Genomic DNA, 20044 nt, shown 5'->3' with positions numbered 1-20044 from the left:
TGGCTGTTTTAGTTATAATGCTGGCAAGGCTGGCAATGACCCACTGTTCTTGGGGAACCTGTAAGTGTTTGAAAGGCATCTGCTTGCTGATGCTTCCGAATGCGATGACAAGTCTTTGCTTAATGACAAATAGGCTGTCTTCTCTGTAGGTAGAGAGTCTCTGTTAACGTGCAGATAAACTGATTTATTACTGATCAGATCCCTGAGGATTAAGAGAGAAGGGGTCTTTAAACCCCAGATCTAAGGGCATAGCTAAAGAGGATCATCTTTCAGGAGAGGTGAACTAATCACAGCACTGTGGTGAGGCAGCCAAGCAGAAAGTCAGTGCTAACAGATGGTTCTCAGTGGTGACCTCTCATAGGCTCTCGGCAAAAGCACATGGGTGTCAGGGGAGGGGAGAGGGGAACTCAGGTCTGGGTCCAAATGTGGTAGCAATTCCTATAAATCAAAACCACCAGGCATTCCCTTTTACGTACGTAGGAGACACTTATCATATTCATGGTCAATTGGGACATAACACATCACCACAAACTTAGCAGCTTAAAACAACACACATTTATTATCTCAGTTCCCGTGGGTCAGGAATCTGGGCACAGCTTAACTGGGTCCACTGCTAAGGATCTCCTGAAGCTGCAGTTCAGGCATCGGGGGGGACTATGATCTCGTGTGAAGCTTGAGAATCTTCTTCCACACTTGTAGATTGTTGGCAATACTCATTCCCTTGGGGTTAAATGACTGATGTCCTGTTTTTCACTAGCTGGCAGCTGGGGACTGCTCTCCTAGAGGTTGTCTGCCATACCCTGCCACATGGCCCTGTCCACAACATAGCAGTTTGCTTCCTCAAAGCCAGCAGAAGAATCTTTCTTTTAATGGTTTTCCTGCTTAGGTCAGGCCCACCCAGAGCATTTACCATTTTGATGAACTCCAAGTCAACCGATCAGAGAGCCTAATTCCATTTGCAAAATCTCTTCACCTTTGCCACCACAGGAGGGAAATCTCATCATAGTCACAAGCTCTGTGCATACTCAAGGGGGAAGAGTCTGTCTGTATATACCAGGGGTTGGGAATCTTGGGGGTAATTGTAGAATTCTGCCTAACATGCCCATCAAAGTAGCCAATATGAACATTTTTTATAATGTGATGTTGGCAAGAATAATAGGTAAGCAGATTCTGTCACACCCTATGAGTGGGCATACAGAGGCACTGTTGCTATAAGAATTCATTGTATAAAGAAGCTTCTGTGTGGCTCCATATATGGTGGCAAAGCATGGAAACACCGTAAATGCCCACCAGTAGGGGGCTGGTTATGCCAATGTTGTTATATACGTATCTGCGTATTTTGTTGAAAGAGTATGGATTGTTTTGTTTTGTTTTGTTTTGTTTTGTTTTGTTTTGTTTTGTTTTGTTTTTGGTAGTAAATGAACGTAGTAGGACCTGAGTGTGGCAGCCAGCCTCCAAGATGGTCCTCTCCTGGGGTTTGTAGTCTTGTGTAATCCCTTCCCATACTATATCAGTGCTTGTCTGCGTGACCAGTAGAATGTGGAAAGGATAGTAGGTCACTACTGAGATTAGGTAATGGAAGGTATCGTGGTTCCCATCTTGTTCATGTTTTTTTGGATCACTCATTCTGGAGGACGCTGGCTGCCATAAGCTGAGGACACCCAAGCAACCCCATGGAGAAGGCCCAGGAGCAAGGAACCACGGTCCCCTGCCAATAGCCAGCCATGTAAATAAACTTACAAGTGGGCCCTGAAGCCCGACTCAAGCCTTTAGATGACAGCTTGACGACTACAACTATGAGAGACTCTAAAACTAAATTTGGGGGTAATTTGTTATGCAGCTAAAACCTAGAGATAAAAAAAAAAGATTCAGAATCGTGCCTACAGTCGGCTACTGTGTATGTAAAAATTTGCATATAGAGAAATTTTATAATATACACATACCATTTATTTCCTAGAAGGATTTATAGAAACTGGCAGTGGTGGCTGCCTCCATAACGGATGGGTCAAGGGCCAAAGGGAAAAAATCTCACCGGTTAAGCTTCACGTCTTATGGTACCTCGTGCATTTTATACCATATGTACGTGTCTGTAGAATGAATGACTGAATGATGAATGAATGAGCGAATGACTCATTTACCTTGATCAAGGCTCTCGCCGCCTTCCGACAGGCCTCGTAATACTGGTTGAAATTCAGAGTTTCCCACCGTTCACTGTTCTTCGTTGCGAGGGCCGGGTAGGCCCCGAATCGGCTGACTGACTCCCGGAAAAATGCAGGGATGGTCACTGGGGTCTCATGGCCTGGCCCATGTTTTGATAGCCTCAGCAGGACTTCTCCGTCTTGATGAATGGTCCACAGCCCAGGAGTAACTGCAAACAGTCGCCAAGGTTGGGTGGCAAACGTTTTCATTAATTAAATAACTTTGGGGGAGGAGTGTCCTTTTCTGACCTGAAGTACTGAGTGTTGAATTAATCCCACTCCTCAGGTGAAGTCAAATGGCCAACGCCAGTCCGCTCACGCTTTCTTATTTTTCCTTCCCCCTCTCGACACTTCATTACGAAAAATGTCACACATACAGGAAAGGTGACGGGACTGCATAGCCACCGCCCTCTTATTCGCCATGTGGATTCCACAGCCCCCAGCATTTACTGTATTTGCTTTATCATCACATCTCTGTGCAGCCACTTCTCTATATCCACCCATCGCTCTGTCTTTTTTTTTATGTTTGCTTATTTTTGAGAGAGAGAGACAGTGTGAGCCAGGGAGGGGCAGAGAGAGAGAGAGAGAGGGAGACACAGAATCGGAAGCAGGCTCCAGGCTCTGAGCCATCAGCACAGAGCCCAATGCGGGGCTCAAACTCCTGAACCGCAAGATCATGACCTGAGCTGACGTCAGATGCCCAACCGAGCACCCAGGTGCCCCTCACTCTGTCTTATTCATGACGCATTTCAAAGGAAGCTGCAGCCATCCATCCATTTCATTCTCAAAAATCTTTTTAACATGTGAATCGTTGTGTGTCACCCCCAGGAGGAAGGTTTAACAGCCAGTGGGTGGCTCGCCATACGGCCATTCTCCTGCCACAAAAAATGGGGAGAGAAGATTCTAGAAACCCTCTCAGAGAACTGCGTGCGTGGCTCTTGACTTTATTCCACTGAAACTCATCTACTCGAGAGGTGGTAGCCGAAAACGGCAGCGTGGACAGCGGGGTTTGCGAGAAAACCTGCTGAGGGACATCGTCTTTCCCCTCGACTGATGTGGGCCCCGTGGATGGGCTCCTAAAGGCTTTTGGCTGGAAGCCAGTAGAAGGAGCCCGGAGATACGTGCTCAGAGGCAGATGCTGAGCAAAGAGCATGAGCTGTGTGTCAGTCAGCTGGGGCTGCCGTGACCAAGTGCCCCAGACGGAGTGGCTGACACAACAGACATCTGTTGTCTCAGTTCTGGAGATAAATACGAGACCAGGGTGTGGGCAGAGTTGGGTCCTTCTGAGGCCGTGATGGAGAATCAGTTCCATGCCTCTGCCCTAGTTTCTGGCGAGTTGCTGGCAATATTGGGAGTTCATGGCTTACAGAAGCATCACCCCGGGTCTCTGCCCTCAGCGTTCGCCCTGTGCATGTCTGTGCCCAACTTGTCCCTTTCATGTGGAAAACCGGTCATACTGGGTTAGGACCCACTCAAATGACCTCATGTTAACTAATCACATCTGCAAAGACCCTGTTTCCAAATAAGGCACATTCTGTGCTGTTGTGTGTTAGGATTGCAACATTAGAATTTTGGGGTGTATCTTCGTTCTTTTGACCGCTATAGCAAAATACGATACACTGGGTATCGTTTAAACAACAGGCATTTATTTCTCATGGTTCTGGAAACCAGGAAGTCAAAGATCAAGGCACTAGCAGGGTAAGCGTCTGTTGAGAACCTGCTTTCTGGTTCATAGTGTCTTCTCGCTGTGTGCTCACCGGCCAGAAGGGGCAAGGGCGCTCCCTGGGGCCCCTCTTATTAGGGCCCTGATGCGGTTAGTGTGGGCTTCACCCTCATTTCCTCATCCTCTCTCGAAGGCCCCACCTCCTAATGCAATCACATTGGGGTTAAGTTTCAACATACAAGTTTTCTGTAGAGGGACACAAATACTCAGACCGTAACGGGGGGACACAGTTCAACCCATGACCGCCTACATCAAGGGCAGGCCAGTTCACAGAGGCTCCCCCTCACCAAACCGCCCACCCCCAAGGAGAAGTAGGAGGAGGAAGCATGACCGCTCACAGTGGGCAACAGGGGAGGACGTGGTCAAGGGCATGAGAGGGCAGCACGGCAGGCCTCCCCGCCCCCACTGCCCCAGGCATCCAGCCTGAAGCCTGGGGGAGGGGGGAAGCTTTAACTAGGACAGGATTGTGGAGGGGGGTTATTTTAATGACTGTATTGGGTTTAATGATGTTCCCTCCAGATTCATGTCAGAATACATCAGGTCAGAATATGACCTGATTTGGAAGCAGGGCCTAGGCAGGTGCAACCAGTTGTAGGGTTGGCCCTAAATCCAGTGGCTGGTACCCTTAAGAGGAGAGGACACAGAGACACACGGAGAAGGCCACGTAATGACAGAGGCAGAGATTGCAGTAGGGAAGGCCAGGGACTGCCAACGGCCACCAGAAGCCCGAAGGCTGGAACGGATTCCCCATCACAGCCTCCAGCAAGAGCCAGCCCAGCCGACGCCTTGATCTCAGACTTCAGGCCTCTAGAACCGCCACAGAATGAGTTTCTGTTTCCAGCCACCTGGTCTGGGGTACTGTGGTACGGCAGCCCTTGGGAATGTGACTCGGTGACCGGAACGAGATTCTGAAGATGATTATCATCTGAGAATGACTCTCAAAGTTGTCATTCTTGCCAACATGTTGTGTACTTGGAAGACAGCAGCTGTGAAAGATCATGAAGGCCCCTCATCTCGTGATGCTCCCTGAGCCTTGTTCCAGCAGTGAAGTGGTTACTGCATAGTGATAAACATTGTTACCATATAGCGGCACTGTTTATGCATTTATTATATAGAGAATACACATGTCGATATAATTAATACATAGTTACAGTATATCTGTACTATGTTATGTATATGTCCGCACCGTATAAATATCATTACATCTGCAATAGATAGATAGTATGTGTATATATATAGTATCTATCTATATATATATAGATACTATATATATACTATCTATCTATCTATCTACCTATCTATATATAGATAGATAGATAGATAGTATATATATATATACATACACACACATGCCATTATATCTGTACTGTATCATATCTGCTCTCTATAATTACACATGGACTATATTATTACATCTGTACTATATATACACAATTGGATCTGTACTGTTGTACTCTCTCTATCGTTCTAGCCATGTGTTTTGTTATATCTGCACTATATATAATTATACATAAGTATATAATATTATATAAATAATATAAATATTTATACTTTTATGTATAAAGATAATACAAAGGCGCGCCTGGGTGGCTCCGTCGGTGGAGCAACCGACTTCGGCTCAGGTCATGATCTCACGGTCCGTGAGTTCGAGCCCCACGTCGGGCTCTGTGCCGAGAGCTCAGAGGCCGGAGCCTGCTTCGGATTCTGTGTCCCCCTCTCTCTCCGCCCCACCCCTGCTTGTGCTCTGTCTCTCTCTGTCTTTCAAAAATGAATACACACAAAATTAATTAATTAATATAAATATTTATATTATTTATTTACATGAATATAAATATTTATACTTTTTATTTATATAAATAATATATACATTTATACTTTTATTTATATAAATAGTATATATAAATAGGTAATAATATGTTTAAAAATATATATGCTCTATATATGATTATATATAATTATATCTGTATTATATAAGTGTGTTATACATATAAATAAGTATATATAATTATATACATACATATATACACATATATATGTACATATGTAATTATGTCTGCACCACATATACATGGTTCCGGGGTACTTTACCCACATGGCTTGCTGCCCTAACAGAGGTATTACTATCAATGCCCTGTGGTACAAACGATACAAACGAGGCTTCAGAAAAGCAAACCCCTCACCACTGTCACAGGACTGGCAGGGCTCCGCTCTGACTGACGTGGCCCCACTGTCAGCAGCCTGCCTGTGCTGCCTGCCCTCCCTATCAGGTGTAGGTAGCAGTACCCCACTCCTCCACCCCCTGTATCAGGCGCCTCAGCCACGGTTAGGGGCCCGGGCAAGGATCAGCTGTGTCCTGACTCTCTGGGCCCCAGGCTCCTTTCTCAAAAGGCTCGGCCGAGTCTGTGTGCCTCTCTTTCCCACGAGCGTTCTCGCCAGCATACCTTTGGTGTCACTCATGTCCAATTCGGGGTCTCCAGTTTCCTCTTCATGAGCCATTGGGAGTTTAGCCCTTCCAGGTCCAGAGAGGCCATTCTTCACAGCACTGCAAGGCACAAAGCAGGGGGCTTAGCAGGACTGGCAAAGGGGCTGCAGGTCTGAAGCCAACTTCCATCCACTGGTCATGTCTGCCTGGAATCCTGGGAATAGATTAGTCATGCCTGTCCTGGGCGTAGGAGGGGAGGAGAGGGTCTATGTGCCAGATCCTAGAGCAGTTGTAAGCCCAGAGGGCATTCAATCTGTGAGTTTCCAGAAGAGTCTCTTAAATGCTTAGAATATAGGGACCAAGTCTATATGTGGTATGTGGGTAAGAAAACATTTTAACCTGCCCAAGGGAAAGAAACTTACAGGAGAGTTGTGTTCTGGTAGGTTGTCTTTTTTTTTTTTTTTTTTTTTTTTAGCATTCATTTTTGAAAGGCAGAGAGAGACAGAGCGCAAATGGGGGAGGGGCAGAGAGAGAGGGAGACACAGAATCTGAAGCAGGCTCCAGGCTCCAAGCTGTCAGTACAGAGCCCGACGAGGGGCTTGAACTCAGACCGCGAGATCATGACCTGAGCCGAAGTTGGACACTTAACCGACTAAGCCCCCCGGGCGCCCCTGTTCTGGTAGGTTGTCTTAAAGATAGTACAACATGAAAGCCCAAAGGACGTAAAGGAGAAATGGTAAATCTTGCTACATAAGAAGTTTTTCATTTCCCACATGGTAAAAGAATGCCATAAACAAAAGATCAACAACAAGCTGAGAGAATATATGAGTAACATGTAACAGATAAAGGCCTGATTTCCTTTATATGCGAACAACTCCAGTGGACCAGTAAGAAAAAATCCAAACCCCAATGGAAGGTGGGCAAGGGGCATAAATAGGAAGTTCTCTGAAACAAATCTTACAGTGACTTTTTCAGTCATAAGAGAAATGCGATAGAAAATACTGGGATGGGATTCTCACCTGTCTGATTGCATAAGATCAAAAAGCATTGAAAAGTATATTAGCAAGGATGTGGGAAAACAGACACTCTCATATGTTGCAAGACGGACAGAGCCCCCTTGGAAGACATTGGTCAGTGGTCAGACTTCAGATCACATGGTCGCTAACCCATCCTTGGAGGATGGTGCAGATTCTGGCTGTCAGGGTCCCTGCACACTCCCTAACTGGACCGTCTTGTTCGAAGCCTTTCGTGTATGATGGGGTCAACCCCCACTCTTTAACCTTGTTTGATTTTCAGTAGGTTCATCCTTAAATTGATGAAGCAACATTCTTTTAGACATTTACTTAAGAGAAATCAATAATTATTTTCCTGGACTAAATTATGTTCCCCCAAATTCATATGTTGTAATCCTAACCCTCCAATGTGATTGTGTTGGGAGATGGAACCTTCCCAGGGACGTAATTCAGGTTCGATGAAGTTCTAAGAGCGGAGCCCTGATCCAACAGGGTTAGCGTCCTTATAAGAGGAAAGGAAGCTAGCCCTTGCTCTGTCTTCAGCATGTGAGGACACAGCGAAGAGACAGCTGTCTGCAAGCTCCGAAGAGGGTTGTCACCAGAAACCCGCCGTGCTAACACCTTGATCTTGGACTTCCAGCCCCCAGAAATGAGAGAAAATAGATTTCTGCCAAGCCACCCACTCTGCAGTATTTTCTTTGGGCAGCCAAAGCAGACTAATAGAGTTGCAAAAATGTTTAGAAGATGTGCACATATTAAATGTTGTTTAATAAACTTTTGAATTTTAACGAATCAAAATTTCCGGAACATTTGGACATTGGCCACACACGTTTCCTTAATCAGATTCCCCTAAGCATGTAGTTAATACCACAAATCCGGTATGCCATTTTGTCCCAATCAAAGACGTCTGCAGACATCATCAACTGTCCCCTTGGAGGCCAAAATTGCTGGCTGACATTGATTGAAAACGATGTGTTGGCAGTTTCCAAGAAAGAAAATTGTATTATCTTGTCCATGACAGACATTCTACTTCATGCAAGAATCAAGCCGTTCTACCTTCTAGATCTGCGGCTCATGTTCTACGAGAACCAGGGACACGGCAGACGAGAACCTGACGGTACACGGTCGGGCAAATGTAGCCCTGTAGCCTGCACACCGTTCCACACTAGCAGGCACTGGCTTTGTATTTCAGTGAAAACAGGTAGCTAAAAAGGCACATGGCAACATGAACTTAAGTGAGTCTCTGTGGCATTTACACACACGGAGTACATCAATCCGTGGGACAAAGCAAATAGCCAAAGAATGTGGATGAAGCTGTGAACACCCACATAAAGACAATTGTAAAATGTGCCACAAAAGAGGAAACCAGGAGGGCCTTGGACCCAGGCCCGGACCAGGAGGGTGTGGCCCAGAATCTTAGGGTCACCCTTGATCCACCCTTGAGTTCCTACACTTTTGCCTCCATTGCTCTTTCTATCATCCCATTCACTCCATCATTCCATCCATCTATCCATCCATCTTTCCCTCTTTCCATCCATCTTTCCATCCACTCATCCATTCATCCATCTACCCATCACCTAACCATCTTACCTCCCTCCCTCCCCTGCTTTGTCTCTCCCACCTCTCTTTCCTCCCTTCTCCCTTCCTTACTTCTGTCTCCTTCTCTCCTCCCTCCCGCCCTCTCCCCCCTTCCCCCCACCGTGTCCGTCTCCTTCCCCACATCCGACCCATCAGCAAACTCCCATCAGCTTAGTCTTGCAAATAGGTCCCCACATTCTGCACCTGCTGTCCCTTATGCTAAAAACACTGTTCTCCCTAATCCTCATCTATCAATCTCTCCCCAAACTCAGCCTCTGCTTATGAGTCTTTTCTTCAGGGGAATATCCTCGGTTATCTCAGGTTGGGCTAGACCCTACACCCTCTAATTCCACCGTCTCTTTCCCTTTATTGCATAATCTAGGTTTGTCACTAGGTAGGGGTGTGTGTGTGTGTGTGTGTGTGTGTGTGTGTGTGTGTGTGTGTATCTTGTGGATCATTATATCCCTAACACGTAACACAGTGCCTGACACACGAAAGGGGTTCACTCAATATTAGGCAAGTGAGTCTATATCTAAATATACCGATTCAGGAGACCTGTGGTTTGTAACCAAGGGCCATTCTGGGCCCCTGGGGACACCTGGCAGTGTCTGGAGACATTTTGGGAGTCACAATTAGGGAATGCTACTGGGGTCTAGTGGGCAGAAGTAGAAGATGCTGCTCAATGCCCTGCCATGCCCAGGATAGCCCCTCACGACTAAGAGTTCTCTGACCCCGAAGGTCAACAGTGCCAACATTGAGAAACCCTGGACAAGACAAGGCAGTTACAAGGTGCAGGTGGCAAGCACAATTCGAGTGTTTTCTATACACGAAAGTAATATGGGAGCCATACCCTGAGTCATTTCCTTGTGCTCCTGGGCTGAGAGGATCCTGGTAAAACCAGCAGTCCTGTTAAGACCAAGACTGCATTTAATACAAAACAGCAACAGCAGTCACAGAAAGTAACAGAAGGATCTTTCCTGTGCACCAAGTACTGTTCTGAAAGTTTTACACACATTAACTCATTTAATCTTCACAATAATCCTAGGAGGTAGTTACTATTATTTACTGTTATCCCCACTTTACAAATAGAACACAGCAAGGTTAGTTTGCCTGTGGTCACAGCATAATTTTTTCTTCTTCATCTTGGGAGCACTCGTTCATTCATGAGCAGCTGGTACATGGAGATGGGTAGGAGTCTACAACCAAGCTAAGGTCAAATCCAGCCATGTGTTAAAAGAATTTTGACCAGATGAAGAATGTCTACTTATTGAAACATCAGGAAACAGGAAGTCAAGACAAGTCACTGGGGATAAGATATTTGCTTGGATCATATACCAAGAAATAATTCACACCCATAACATGACAAGAGCACCTCTGGATTAAAAAAAGTATAGGTAAACTTTCAGATATGTTTTTCATGTTATTTTATATGCAAGACGCTTCACAATTTTAAAAGGTCACACAGGATTTATTGTAACTGCAAAAATTATTCAACATTAAACATCTGTCAACGTGAATTTCTGCATTTAAGGGACAAGGGGTGGAAAAACATGATCTCCTCGAGATAGAATTTGATGAAATACTATTTTTTATGAAAATCCTTAACAAATAAGAAATGGAAGACATTTCCTTAACTAGCAGAAGCATGCAATAAATATTGTACTTAATAACAGCAATGAAAGCACTGGAAGAATTTCTAAGAAGTAAGGAATAAGACAAAGATGTCAGCTGTCACTGCTGCTATTCAGCATTGATCTGAAGGTTCTTAGTCAATGCAATAAGATAAGAAAAATAAATGAAGGGGATATAGATCGGGAACAGACAGCATTGTCATTTTGCAACTAATACGATTGACTGCTAGACTATCCAATAAACTGAAAAGCTATTAGAAATAAAAATTCCTATAAGGTTACCAATATTCGAAGATCAATAGCTGTTTTTGTGCACCAGCACAGTCAATGAGAAAATGCAACACAGATAAGGATACTGAGAGTCTAGCTCAAGGTCAAAATGTGTGCCTCCTGCTGAATGACAACGAGACACTAAATCCCAAAGGACCCCCACATGCTCCTCTCCCATATCACTGTCACCTGCCACTTGTCATGAGCCCTGGCCATCGCAACATGTCTTTGGTCACTGAAACATCTGGGCAGTCAAAGTGTTTTCTTCTGAAAAGATGATAAACAGGTTGCCCCTCCTGGAAATCTGGACATGTGCTGCCCCTTGCCAGCCCTCGTCACTGTCTGGGTCCAGCCAGGATGGTCGTGGTGACGAGAAGCAGGAAGGTGGTCCGTATTCCTCTCCAAACAGCCTTCTACCTCATTCAACCTTCCAGAACCTTCCATCCCTGCCACCTCTTGTGACATCACTGGCTGTCCTTGCCTCCCCACCCCACCCCCACTCCTGGAGGAGACTGCTGCTGGGGCAGGAGGATTGTTGTTCTCGTTTCACTCATTCACTGGTTCGTGCATGCATATGTGCAGGTACCTCATTTCTGCAGTGGAATTTGTGGAATTGATACAAAGCTACAAAGCCACAGCACTTACACTGTGCATCGTGTTAGATGCTGGGGACACAAAGAGGACCAAAACCGGATGAACTCTGTTCAGGAAGACAGTTGGAAAACCTAGAATTGTGCAAATGAATGCAAACTTAACAATAATGCAGAGACCCACAGAGTGCCAAGTGGTTTTGATGAGGAACCTGACGTGGGGAGGTCAGGAGAGGTTCCCCAAGTGGAGACAGGATCCCGCCACTTTCTTTTTTTTTTTTTTAATTTTTTTTAACGTTTATTTATTTTTGAGACAGAGAGTGACAGAGCATGAACGGGGGAGGGTCAGAGAGAGAGGGAGACACAGAATCTGAAACAGGCTCCCGGCTCTGAGCTGTCAGCACAGAGCCCGACGCGGGGCTCGAACTCACGGACCGCGAGATCATGACCTGAGCCGAAGTCAGACGCTTAACCAACAGAGCCACCCAGGCGCCCTAATCCTGCCACTTTCTATTACACTGCCCTACATTATGGATCTTCAGTCAGCCTCCCCTTCTCTACGTCCGTTTCACTCATTGCTGCTTCCCTGGGAGGGCACAGAGTAGCTGCTCAATACATAAAGATTTATCAAGCAAATATTCTGCCCTGCTGAGAAGAAGGGACAGGAGGGTTCCATTGTCTCCGGAGCCTCCTGGGTGGTTCAGGTCTGCAGCTGACCAGTGTTCACCGAGTACTGGGGCAGCTGTGGCTGGGAGAGCCAATGCCCACCAATATCCACTAGGCTGCTTCTTCTCCAGACCCCTCAGCTAAAGACTGTGTTTCCCAAGACCCTTGATGCATGTGGTCATCTGGCTAAATCTTGAGCCGTGGTATGTGGACAGAAGTGATGGAGGCCACTTTGGGATCATGCCTTTAACGGACGGGACATGGCATTCATGGATAGGCAAGTTCGCAGGGACAGAAAGTGCAACAGAGGTTGCAAGGGGCTGGGGACGGGGGGGATGGGGAGCGACTGCCGATGGATAGAGTCTACCCTTGCAGCGATGGGAATGTCTTAGAACTGGGGGTGGTGGCTGCATAACATTGTGAATGTACTCGATGCCACTGGGTTGTCCACTTTAAGCTGGTTAATGGCTCATCTCATGTGAATTTTTCCTCAATTAAAATTCTTTTAATGTTTATTTATTTTTGAGAGAGAGAGAGCACAAGTTGGGGAGGGGCAGAGAGAGAGAGGGGGAGACACGGGATCCGAGGCAGGCTCGAACCCACACGGGGCTCAGACCCACGAACCGTGAGATCATGACCTGAGCCAGTCAGACACTTTCCCAGGTGCCCCCCTCAATTAAAATTTTTTTAATAAATAGGTTATTCTGACCCTGTGGCATGATTTATACTCAGAATGCACCCCATTAGAGCCACGAAAGGTCAGAGAGGCCAAGCCACTTGGCTGAGGTCACACAGGAAGCAAGTGGCAGAGGGACGCAAGTCCTGCCCAGCCCCGTAACTCTGCTCTGTCCCAGCTCTTCACAGAACATCTGGACTCTCAGAGAGTCTTTGAGTTGTGGCCCCCAGACCTGAGCAGCGCTTCCTCAATACGGCCTAGTAGCCGCACTGTGGTAGAACCGTCCCTGACTTTACTGATGGGAAATCAGAGAGGCTAAGTAATTTGCCCAGGGGCGCACAGCCGGTCAGAGGCAGGGCGTTTGAGAATGCCAGTTCTAGACCCACATCACTTCTCTGAGCCTCGCTCTGTCCTGGCCGACATGGAAATTCTTCCTACGGGGTGTCTGGGCTCTCCTTCTGTCTGTGTCCTCCAAACAATTAGCAAGGACCTGACCCTGCACATGCACAGCTCACAGGCCTCTAGTCCCGGCCCTGTCGGATCCTGTCTGTATTGAAAACGTTGGCGGTTTGTTCATCGTGGATTTTTGGCATTCGTCTTGTTTCTTTAACCTACTGCATTAAAGTGCTGTTCATCTTGGTGGCTGGTTGTTTGAGTGTTGCCTTGTTTTTGTTTTTGTTTTGGCTTCTCCTTAAATTTTCTCCCCTCACCCCAGCCCTGCATCCTATTTATTAACCCAGTTCATGTCTGTGACTGGTTGTTCTGGGAGCTGAAGTGGACCTTAACCTCTCTTAATATGATGACGGTAGCGGACTGTACAGCCATTTCCAGCCCCAGAAAGGGTGGAAAAGCAAAATCCCCTTTCCCAGACTCCTCCACAGCGGCAAGTGCTGCGTGACCATCTTGACCAATAAAACACAAGGGCAAGTCAGTCTCTGCCAGCACATCTGCTTTAAAGGACAAGCAGGAGGGGCGCCTGGGTGGCTCAGTCGGTTAAGTGTCCGACCTCGGCTCAGGTCATGACTTCACGGTTCGTGGGTTGGAGCCCCGCGTGGGGCTCTGTGCTGAACTCTTGCTCAGAGCCTGGAGCCTGCTTCCGATTCTGTGTCTCCTCTCTCTGCCCCTCCTCTGCTTGTGCTCTGTCTCACTCTGTCTCTCAAAAATAAATAAATGTAAAAAAAAAAAATTTTTTTTTAAGGACAAGCAGGAAAGGAAAGATCACTGAGGTTTCTCCCTCCGTTCTTTTCTTCTGGAACGGAGATGTACTGTATGGAGCCATGGCAGCCATTTTGCAATCATGAAGCGACGGTTAAGGGGCACAAGAAAGAAGCCAGCAGCTTAAGACATTAAGGTCCTGGGACCTTGATGGCAACAGTGAGTAGCTGAATCAATGCCAGCATCCATTTACATGTCGATTTCCCCTCTGGTGAGAAAAAAGTAACTCCAGTTTTTTAAAGGTTTTATTTTTAAATAATCCCAACGCCCACTGTGGGGTTTGAACTCATAACCCTGAGACCAAGAGTGGCGCAGGTGCCCCAAGCCCCTATTTTAAAACCTGCTTCGGTTAGATTTTCTTTTAGATGCAGGTCAAATGCTAACTGCTATAATCTTCAAATGAGAGTTCTGGGCTGACTACAAGTTAGCAGTTTATGATGGGTGTAAGTTATCTAGCTAAGTAATTAGCCCCAATTTCTCAAGACAAAAGTCTGAACCTCATTCGTGAGGCTCACATACTGTTGGTAGCAACGCATCAGTACAACTCTGTTGAAGAAAAACTTGACTGTGTTTGTCAAAAATTTAAAACATATATCCTTTTTCCCCTATCCCTGTATTGAGTCAATTTAGTATTTGGTGGGGGGGGGGGCTAACCTGTTACTTTTTTATATTTAAATTAATTCCTAGAGGCACCTGGGTGGCTCAGTCAGTTAAGCATCCAACTTCGGCTCAGGTCATGATCTCACAGTTCGTGAGTTCGAGCCCCGCGACGGGCTCCGTGCTGACAGCTCAGAGCCTGGAGCCTGCTTCGGATTATGTGTCTCCCTCTCTCTCTGCCCCTCCCCCCCACACACACATTCTCTGTTTCTCTCTCTCTATGAAAATAAACAAGTATATATTTAAAAAAAAAAAAAAAAGGAAGTTGCTAAGAGAACAGATCTTAAAAGTTGTCACCCCAAGAAAAAAAATTCTAAGTACCTACAATGATGGTGACAGGATTTGTGATCACTTTGCAGTATATGCAAATAGAATTGTGTTGTACATCTGAAACTAATGTTATATGTCAGTTATATCTCAATAAAAAAAATAGGATGAAATAACAAGACAAAACAAAACAAAACAAAACAGAAACAAAGCCCGCAGGTTGAGGGCCGGATTTGGCCCACCGCGTGGCGCTTTGGCATTCTCTGCTGTAGACCAGCCTTGGTGATTTTCAGTTTTACTTTTTCCAGAGAAAAGTCGTTGCGTTTTGTCACAGCTCCCCCTGGTGGGAGCTTCCACATCTCTCTCTACCTTCCAGGCAGCCTAGACGGACTGTCCAGACGGGAATCCCCGCCGTGGTGGTTTTAATTTATACATTGTTTCCCTGTTGTTCCAGTATCAAAAAGATGAGAAAGGTTTATCCCGAAGTAACAGCCCCTTGTGCTGTCTCTGCTACTCAAATCCCTTTCAACACTGATTCTTTCCCCTGGTATTAACCTTACTTTCAGACATTGTCTTTTTTGACTTCCTCTTTCGGCCTTGCTCTCAGACGATTTCCCACGCGCTTTAATATTTTTTCCATCATGTTTGCCTTAGGCCTACTGGTAGTTTTGTTTTGTTTTGTCCTTTCGTTTTGCCGTGTGCTTGAACACACAGGACAAAGATTGGCAAACTGCAACCATTAGGCCAAGTCCGGCCTTCTGCCTGTTCTCACAAATCAAGTTTTACTGGCACGTAGTCATGCCTGTTCATGTATTTCTTGTCTCTGGCTACTTTTTGTGCTGTAACAACAAAGATGCGTAGTTTCGACAGAGACCATAGGACCCCCGAAGCCAAAAATGTTTGCTATCTGGCCCCGAGAGAAAAAGTTTGCCAACCCCTGATATAGGGCAATACATCAGTTCTTTCTTTTCCCTCCTGGGAATCTTGGACTCTGAGCCCACCCTCCACTCAGTTCCATTCTTCCTGTCTGTTCTTATGGGGGATGAGGTCATGCTGGATTTGGGTGAGTCCTAAATTCAATGACTAGTGTCCTTACGGGAGAGACGCACAAGGAGCCGGAGGGGGGCTCCCAGTAGAGATATCTCCCGGCAAAGGCCCCCGTCCCCACATAATGTCACTTTTCATAATTTGTGAATGGCTTGTAAAATAATTCCTATCACCTGTCAACTATAATTTTACCTGTGGCACAACTTACAAAAGTTGTCATTTCTTTTTTTTTTTTACTGTTTATTTATTTTGAGAGACAGCAAGAGAGGGTGAAAGGGGGAGGTGCAGAGACAGAGAGAGAGAGAGAGAGAGAGAGAAAATCCCAAGCCCCAAGACGTGGGGCTCGATCCCGCAACCCTGGGATCATGACCTGAGCCTATATGATGAGTTGGACACTTTAGCGACCGAGCCACCCAGGCGCCCCTGTTTGTCATTTCTTATCAACTGTGTTTGCATACAAAGTTTCTTGCCAGTTGTGCCTATCAAGAATTGGAGGACAGGGCACCTGGGTGGCTCATTTGGTTGGGCATCGGACTCTTGATTTCAGTTCAGGTCATGATCTTATGGGTCATGAGTTCGAGCCCTGCATCGGGCTCTGCACCGACAGTGTGGAGCCTGCTTTGGGATTCTCTTTCTCTCCTCTCTCTCTGCCCCTCCCCTGTTCTCTCTTTGTCTCTCTCTCAAATAAATAAATTAATTTAAGAAAAAAGAGTTGGAGGAAACTGGGACCCATCCAAATGCCCATCAACAGGGGAGTAGATCGCTAAATCCTGGTGTATTCATACAATGCAATACTACTCACCAGTATTTTTTAGGGTGAATAAATGATGACTCAACAGTAGGAGTGAATCTCACAGACACAATTTTACACGAAGAATCAGGCACAAGAGAGTCCATTCTGTGTACTCCCGTCACCGTGAAGTCAAGAATGAGCAAAAGCCGTGTGGCGGCACAAGTCAGAATCATGGGCGCAGAGGTGTTAACTGGGAAAGGACGCGAGGGCTGGCAGTGTTCCGGGGACAAAGGTCCACACACATGTAAAAAGTTACACATAGGTAAAAAATGAACAACCGTTCGCTTTGAGGTACATAAGTTATAGCCCAGGAAAAAAGAGAAGTGTAAAACGCTTTTTTTTTTTTTTAATTTCATAACATTCTCAAACAATTTGAAAAGACCATTAGCAAAATTTGTCCATCGGAAATGGGAGTTAGTGATTACAAGCATGGAAGTTAATTTAAAAAGTTATTCACCCAAGGGGCACCTGGGTGGCTCAGTCAGACTCCTTGGGATTCTCCGTCTCCCGCCCCCGCCCCTCCCCAGCTTGCGCACGCTCTCTCTCAAAATAAATAAATAAATGTTTTTTAAAAAAGAATTTTGGGGTGCCTGGGTGGCTCAGTCGGTTGAGCATCCGACTTCGGCTCAGGTCATGATCTCACTCACAGTTCGTGAGTTCGAGCCCCGCATCGGGCTCTGTACTGATAGCTCGGAGCCTGGAGCCTGCTTGGGATTCTGTGTCTCCCTCTCTCTCTGCCCCTCCCCCACTCATTCTCTCTCTCTCTCTCTCTCTCTCTCTCTCTCTCTCTCTCTCTCTCTCTCAAAATTAAATAAACATTTGGGGTGTCTGCGTGGCTCAGTGGGTTAAGCGTCCGACTTCGGCTCAGGTCATGATCTCACAGTCCGTGAGTTCAAGCCCCACGTTGGGCCCTGTGCCGACAGCTCGGAGCCCGGAGCCTGCCTCGGATTCTGTGTCTCCCTCTCTCTCTGCCCCTCCCCCACTCACACTCTGTCTGTCTGTCTCTCTCTCTCTCAAAAATAAATAAGCATTAAAAAATAAAAGTAAATCAAATGAAGAAGAATTTTTGACAGCTTTTGTCCCCGAACTGTTTCTCTTGCCCGCTTTCTAAAACCCTTCCATGCCTCTTTCTATCCTCTCTCCTCCCCTTTGCCCTGTCATTCTCAGGCAATATGGAACGTTGGCACGGCCATTCTGTTCCCCTGCTTCCTGGTTGCCTAGAAGTGGTTAAGACTGAAAAAAATGGGATTTAAGGGGAAAAAAATGTGTTTGACGTGGATTCAGCCAGCCCTTGCGAAGGCTGTCCGAGGTCACAGCAGTTTGCTATGGAAATGATTCAGTATCGCGGAGAAATGTGGCAGCCAGTGGCCAGAAAGCCATGAGAAAAAATAAGGATCTTGGTGGCACACAGGTGTTTTCCACACAAAATGCACGATTCAGAAGCTGCATCATTATGGAAATTGTCCTTTTGTGCCACCCTTGAAAGGATCAGATGCTCAGGTCTGTGCCAAAAAAGTGGCTTTTAAAACCTTCCCCCCACCAATTCCTAAATGGTCTTTAAAGTCCTAATAGCACTGGTTAATTAACAGCCATTAGTTAAATAAAAACAGTCAATTAGGAAGAAGCCCTTCTGGGAGGGAAAAAAAAAAAAAAAAGTTTTAACAACCACCGAGGGGAAATCCTTTCAAGGAGATTTGGAAAGCTCCCAGAGGGATGTATTTCATACCATTCTTGGACTCAAAACTCATTTTTGGTGGTCCTGTGGTTTTACTGGTTAATTCTTTTCTTGTAAACATGTGGTGAAACTTTTTTTTTAATTTAATTTTTATTTGATCTTTCAGCCAAAGCTATCTTTTCGTTTTATTCTGCTTTTGGGTTTTTTTTTTTACACCCTCCCCCTCCCCCCCCCCCACCAAAAAAACCCAAATCTGATTGGAATAGTAATGTTTGTGCTTGGAAATACAGACACACAGACATGCAGACAGCCTCAGCAGTACGAAAAGCTCTATGGAGAAAAGCTCAGCCTTTCTCCTCGTGTGTATGTTCCCTGAGGATGCTCACTCTCTTCCAGGAATGTTCTGTCCATAAGCAAGCAGGCTGCAGAAGAGCCACGAGACGTCCTGAGCAGAGGCCGAGCACATGGGTACCCCCCCCCCCCCGCCGGCTCTGTGGTTTATTAGCTCCGTGAGCTTTCTCCAAGGAGCCTCTGGTGGCAGTCACCAAGGCCAGGGCTCAGCAAAGGGGAGCAGGGACTCGCTGTCAATATCAATCTGTTTGCAACCCTATCCCTGAGTTACGGCACCTGGAGTGTTCCCGGGGACCTGGACCTTTCAGGTTTTTAAAAAAAAAACCAGGGGCGCCTGGGTGGCTCAGTCGGTTGGGCGTCCGACTTCGGCTCAGGTCATGATCTCGCGGTCCGTGAGTTCGAGCCCCGCGTCGGGCTCTGTGCTGACAGCTCAGAGCCTGGAGCCTGTTTCAGATTCTGTGTCTCCCTCTCTCTCTGCCCCTCCCCTGTTCATGCTCTGTTTCTCTCAGTCTCAAAAATAAATAAACATTAAAAAAAATTTTTAAAAAAACATTTAAAAAATCATTGCTTAGATATAATCCACATAACATAAACGCCATCGCATTAAAGTGTGCAAGCTGGTGGTTTTAGCATATTTGAAGTGTCACGTGCTCATTCCCATCGCTTAATTCCAGAACATTTTCACTACCCCGGAAGGAAACCCCCAACATCTGACCCCGTTACACAGGCCCTCAATTCCCCCTCTCCGGGTCCCTGCCAGCCGCTAATCCGATGTCTCGCGGGCACGGGATCCCACCTCTCGCGGCCTCTTGTGTCTGGTTTCTCTCACTGAGCGTCGTGTGTCCCGGGTTCGTCTCCGCGTGTCACCGCTTCTCTCGTTCTGGCTGCATCCTAGTCCACTGTGTAACTACACCCCGTTTGCTTCATCCGTTCAGCCGCCGGTGGCCATCTGGGTCCTTGCCACGTTTTGGCCCTTGTGCGTAATCTGCCACAGACACTCGTGGACCAGTTTTGGTGTGGACGAATGTTTCCCGTCCCTTTGGGCATTTACCTAGTAGGGTTGCTGGGTCATAGGAGAACTGGGTTGAGGTTTTCCGTTTAAACAGCGGGAAAGTCCCAGGGAAGCCAGGATGTGTTGGCCACAGCCTGTGAGATGCCTCCTTGATGTCATTGGCCCTGGACCTTTCGTTGAGAGGACAAAGCAAGCAGGAATGCGTCCCATTCCCTCCACCGCCACCGGCTTTTCTGGTCCTGTGGCTTCCCATGCTGCAG

General features: G+C 46.5%; 2 protein-coding genes across 12 annotated transcripts in view; one reads left to right on the top strand and one right to left on the bottom strand.

Annotated features, from left to right (window-relative positions):
- Positions 1-11266, bottom strand: part of ACSBG2 (acyl-CoA synthetase bubblegum family member 2) — a 34023-nt gene extending 22757 nt beyond the window's left edge. For all 9 annotated transcript variants that reach the window (XM_042977923.1, XM_042977922.1, XM_042977925.1 and 6 more), the window contains exons 1-3: positions 11025-11266; positions 6363-6463; positions 2139-2368 (exon numbers count right to left, since the gene is read on the bottom strand). In XM_042977923.1, coding sequence (XP_042833857.1) covers positions 2139-2368; positions 6363-6463; positions 11025-11059 — 366 coding nt within the window. In that variant the 5' untranslated portion in view covers positions 11060-11266. The remainder of the gene's footprint in view (positions 1-2138; positions 2369-6362; positions 6464-11024) is intronic.
- The window catches only part of RFX2 (regulatory factor X2), a 131985-nt gene that overhangs the window by 15655 nt on the left and 96286 nt on the right, over positions 1-20044 (top strand). The window contains exons 1-2 of one of the 3 annotated variants that reach the window (XM_042977920.1): positions 11362-11417; positions 14028-14141. In XM_042977920.1, coding sequence (XP_042833854.1) covers positions 14133-14141 — 9 coding nt within the window. In that variant the 5' untranslated portion in view covers positions 11362-11417; positions 14028-14132. Of the gene's footprint in view, positions 1-11361; positions 11418-13965; positions 14142-20044 lie in introns of those variants that run through there. The other 2 variants (XM_042977919.1, XM_042977918.1) reach the window with 2 other exon arrangements.

The sequence above is a fragment of the Panthera tigris genome, chromosome A2 (genome assembly GCF_018350195.1).
Source record: "Panthera tigris isolate Pti1 chromosome A2, P.tigris_Pti1_mat1.1, whole genome shotgun sequence".
Taxonomy (NCBI): Eukaryota; Metazoa; Chordata; class Mammalia; order Carnivora; family Felidae; genus Panthera; species Panthera tigris.
Note: the sequence above shows the minus strand (reverse complement) of the source record. Positions and strands in the feature narration are given on the sequence as shown.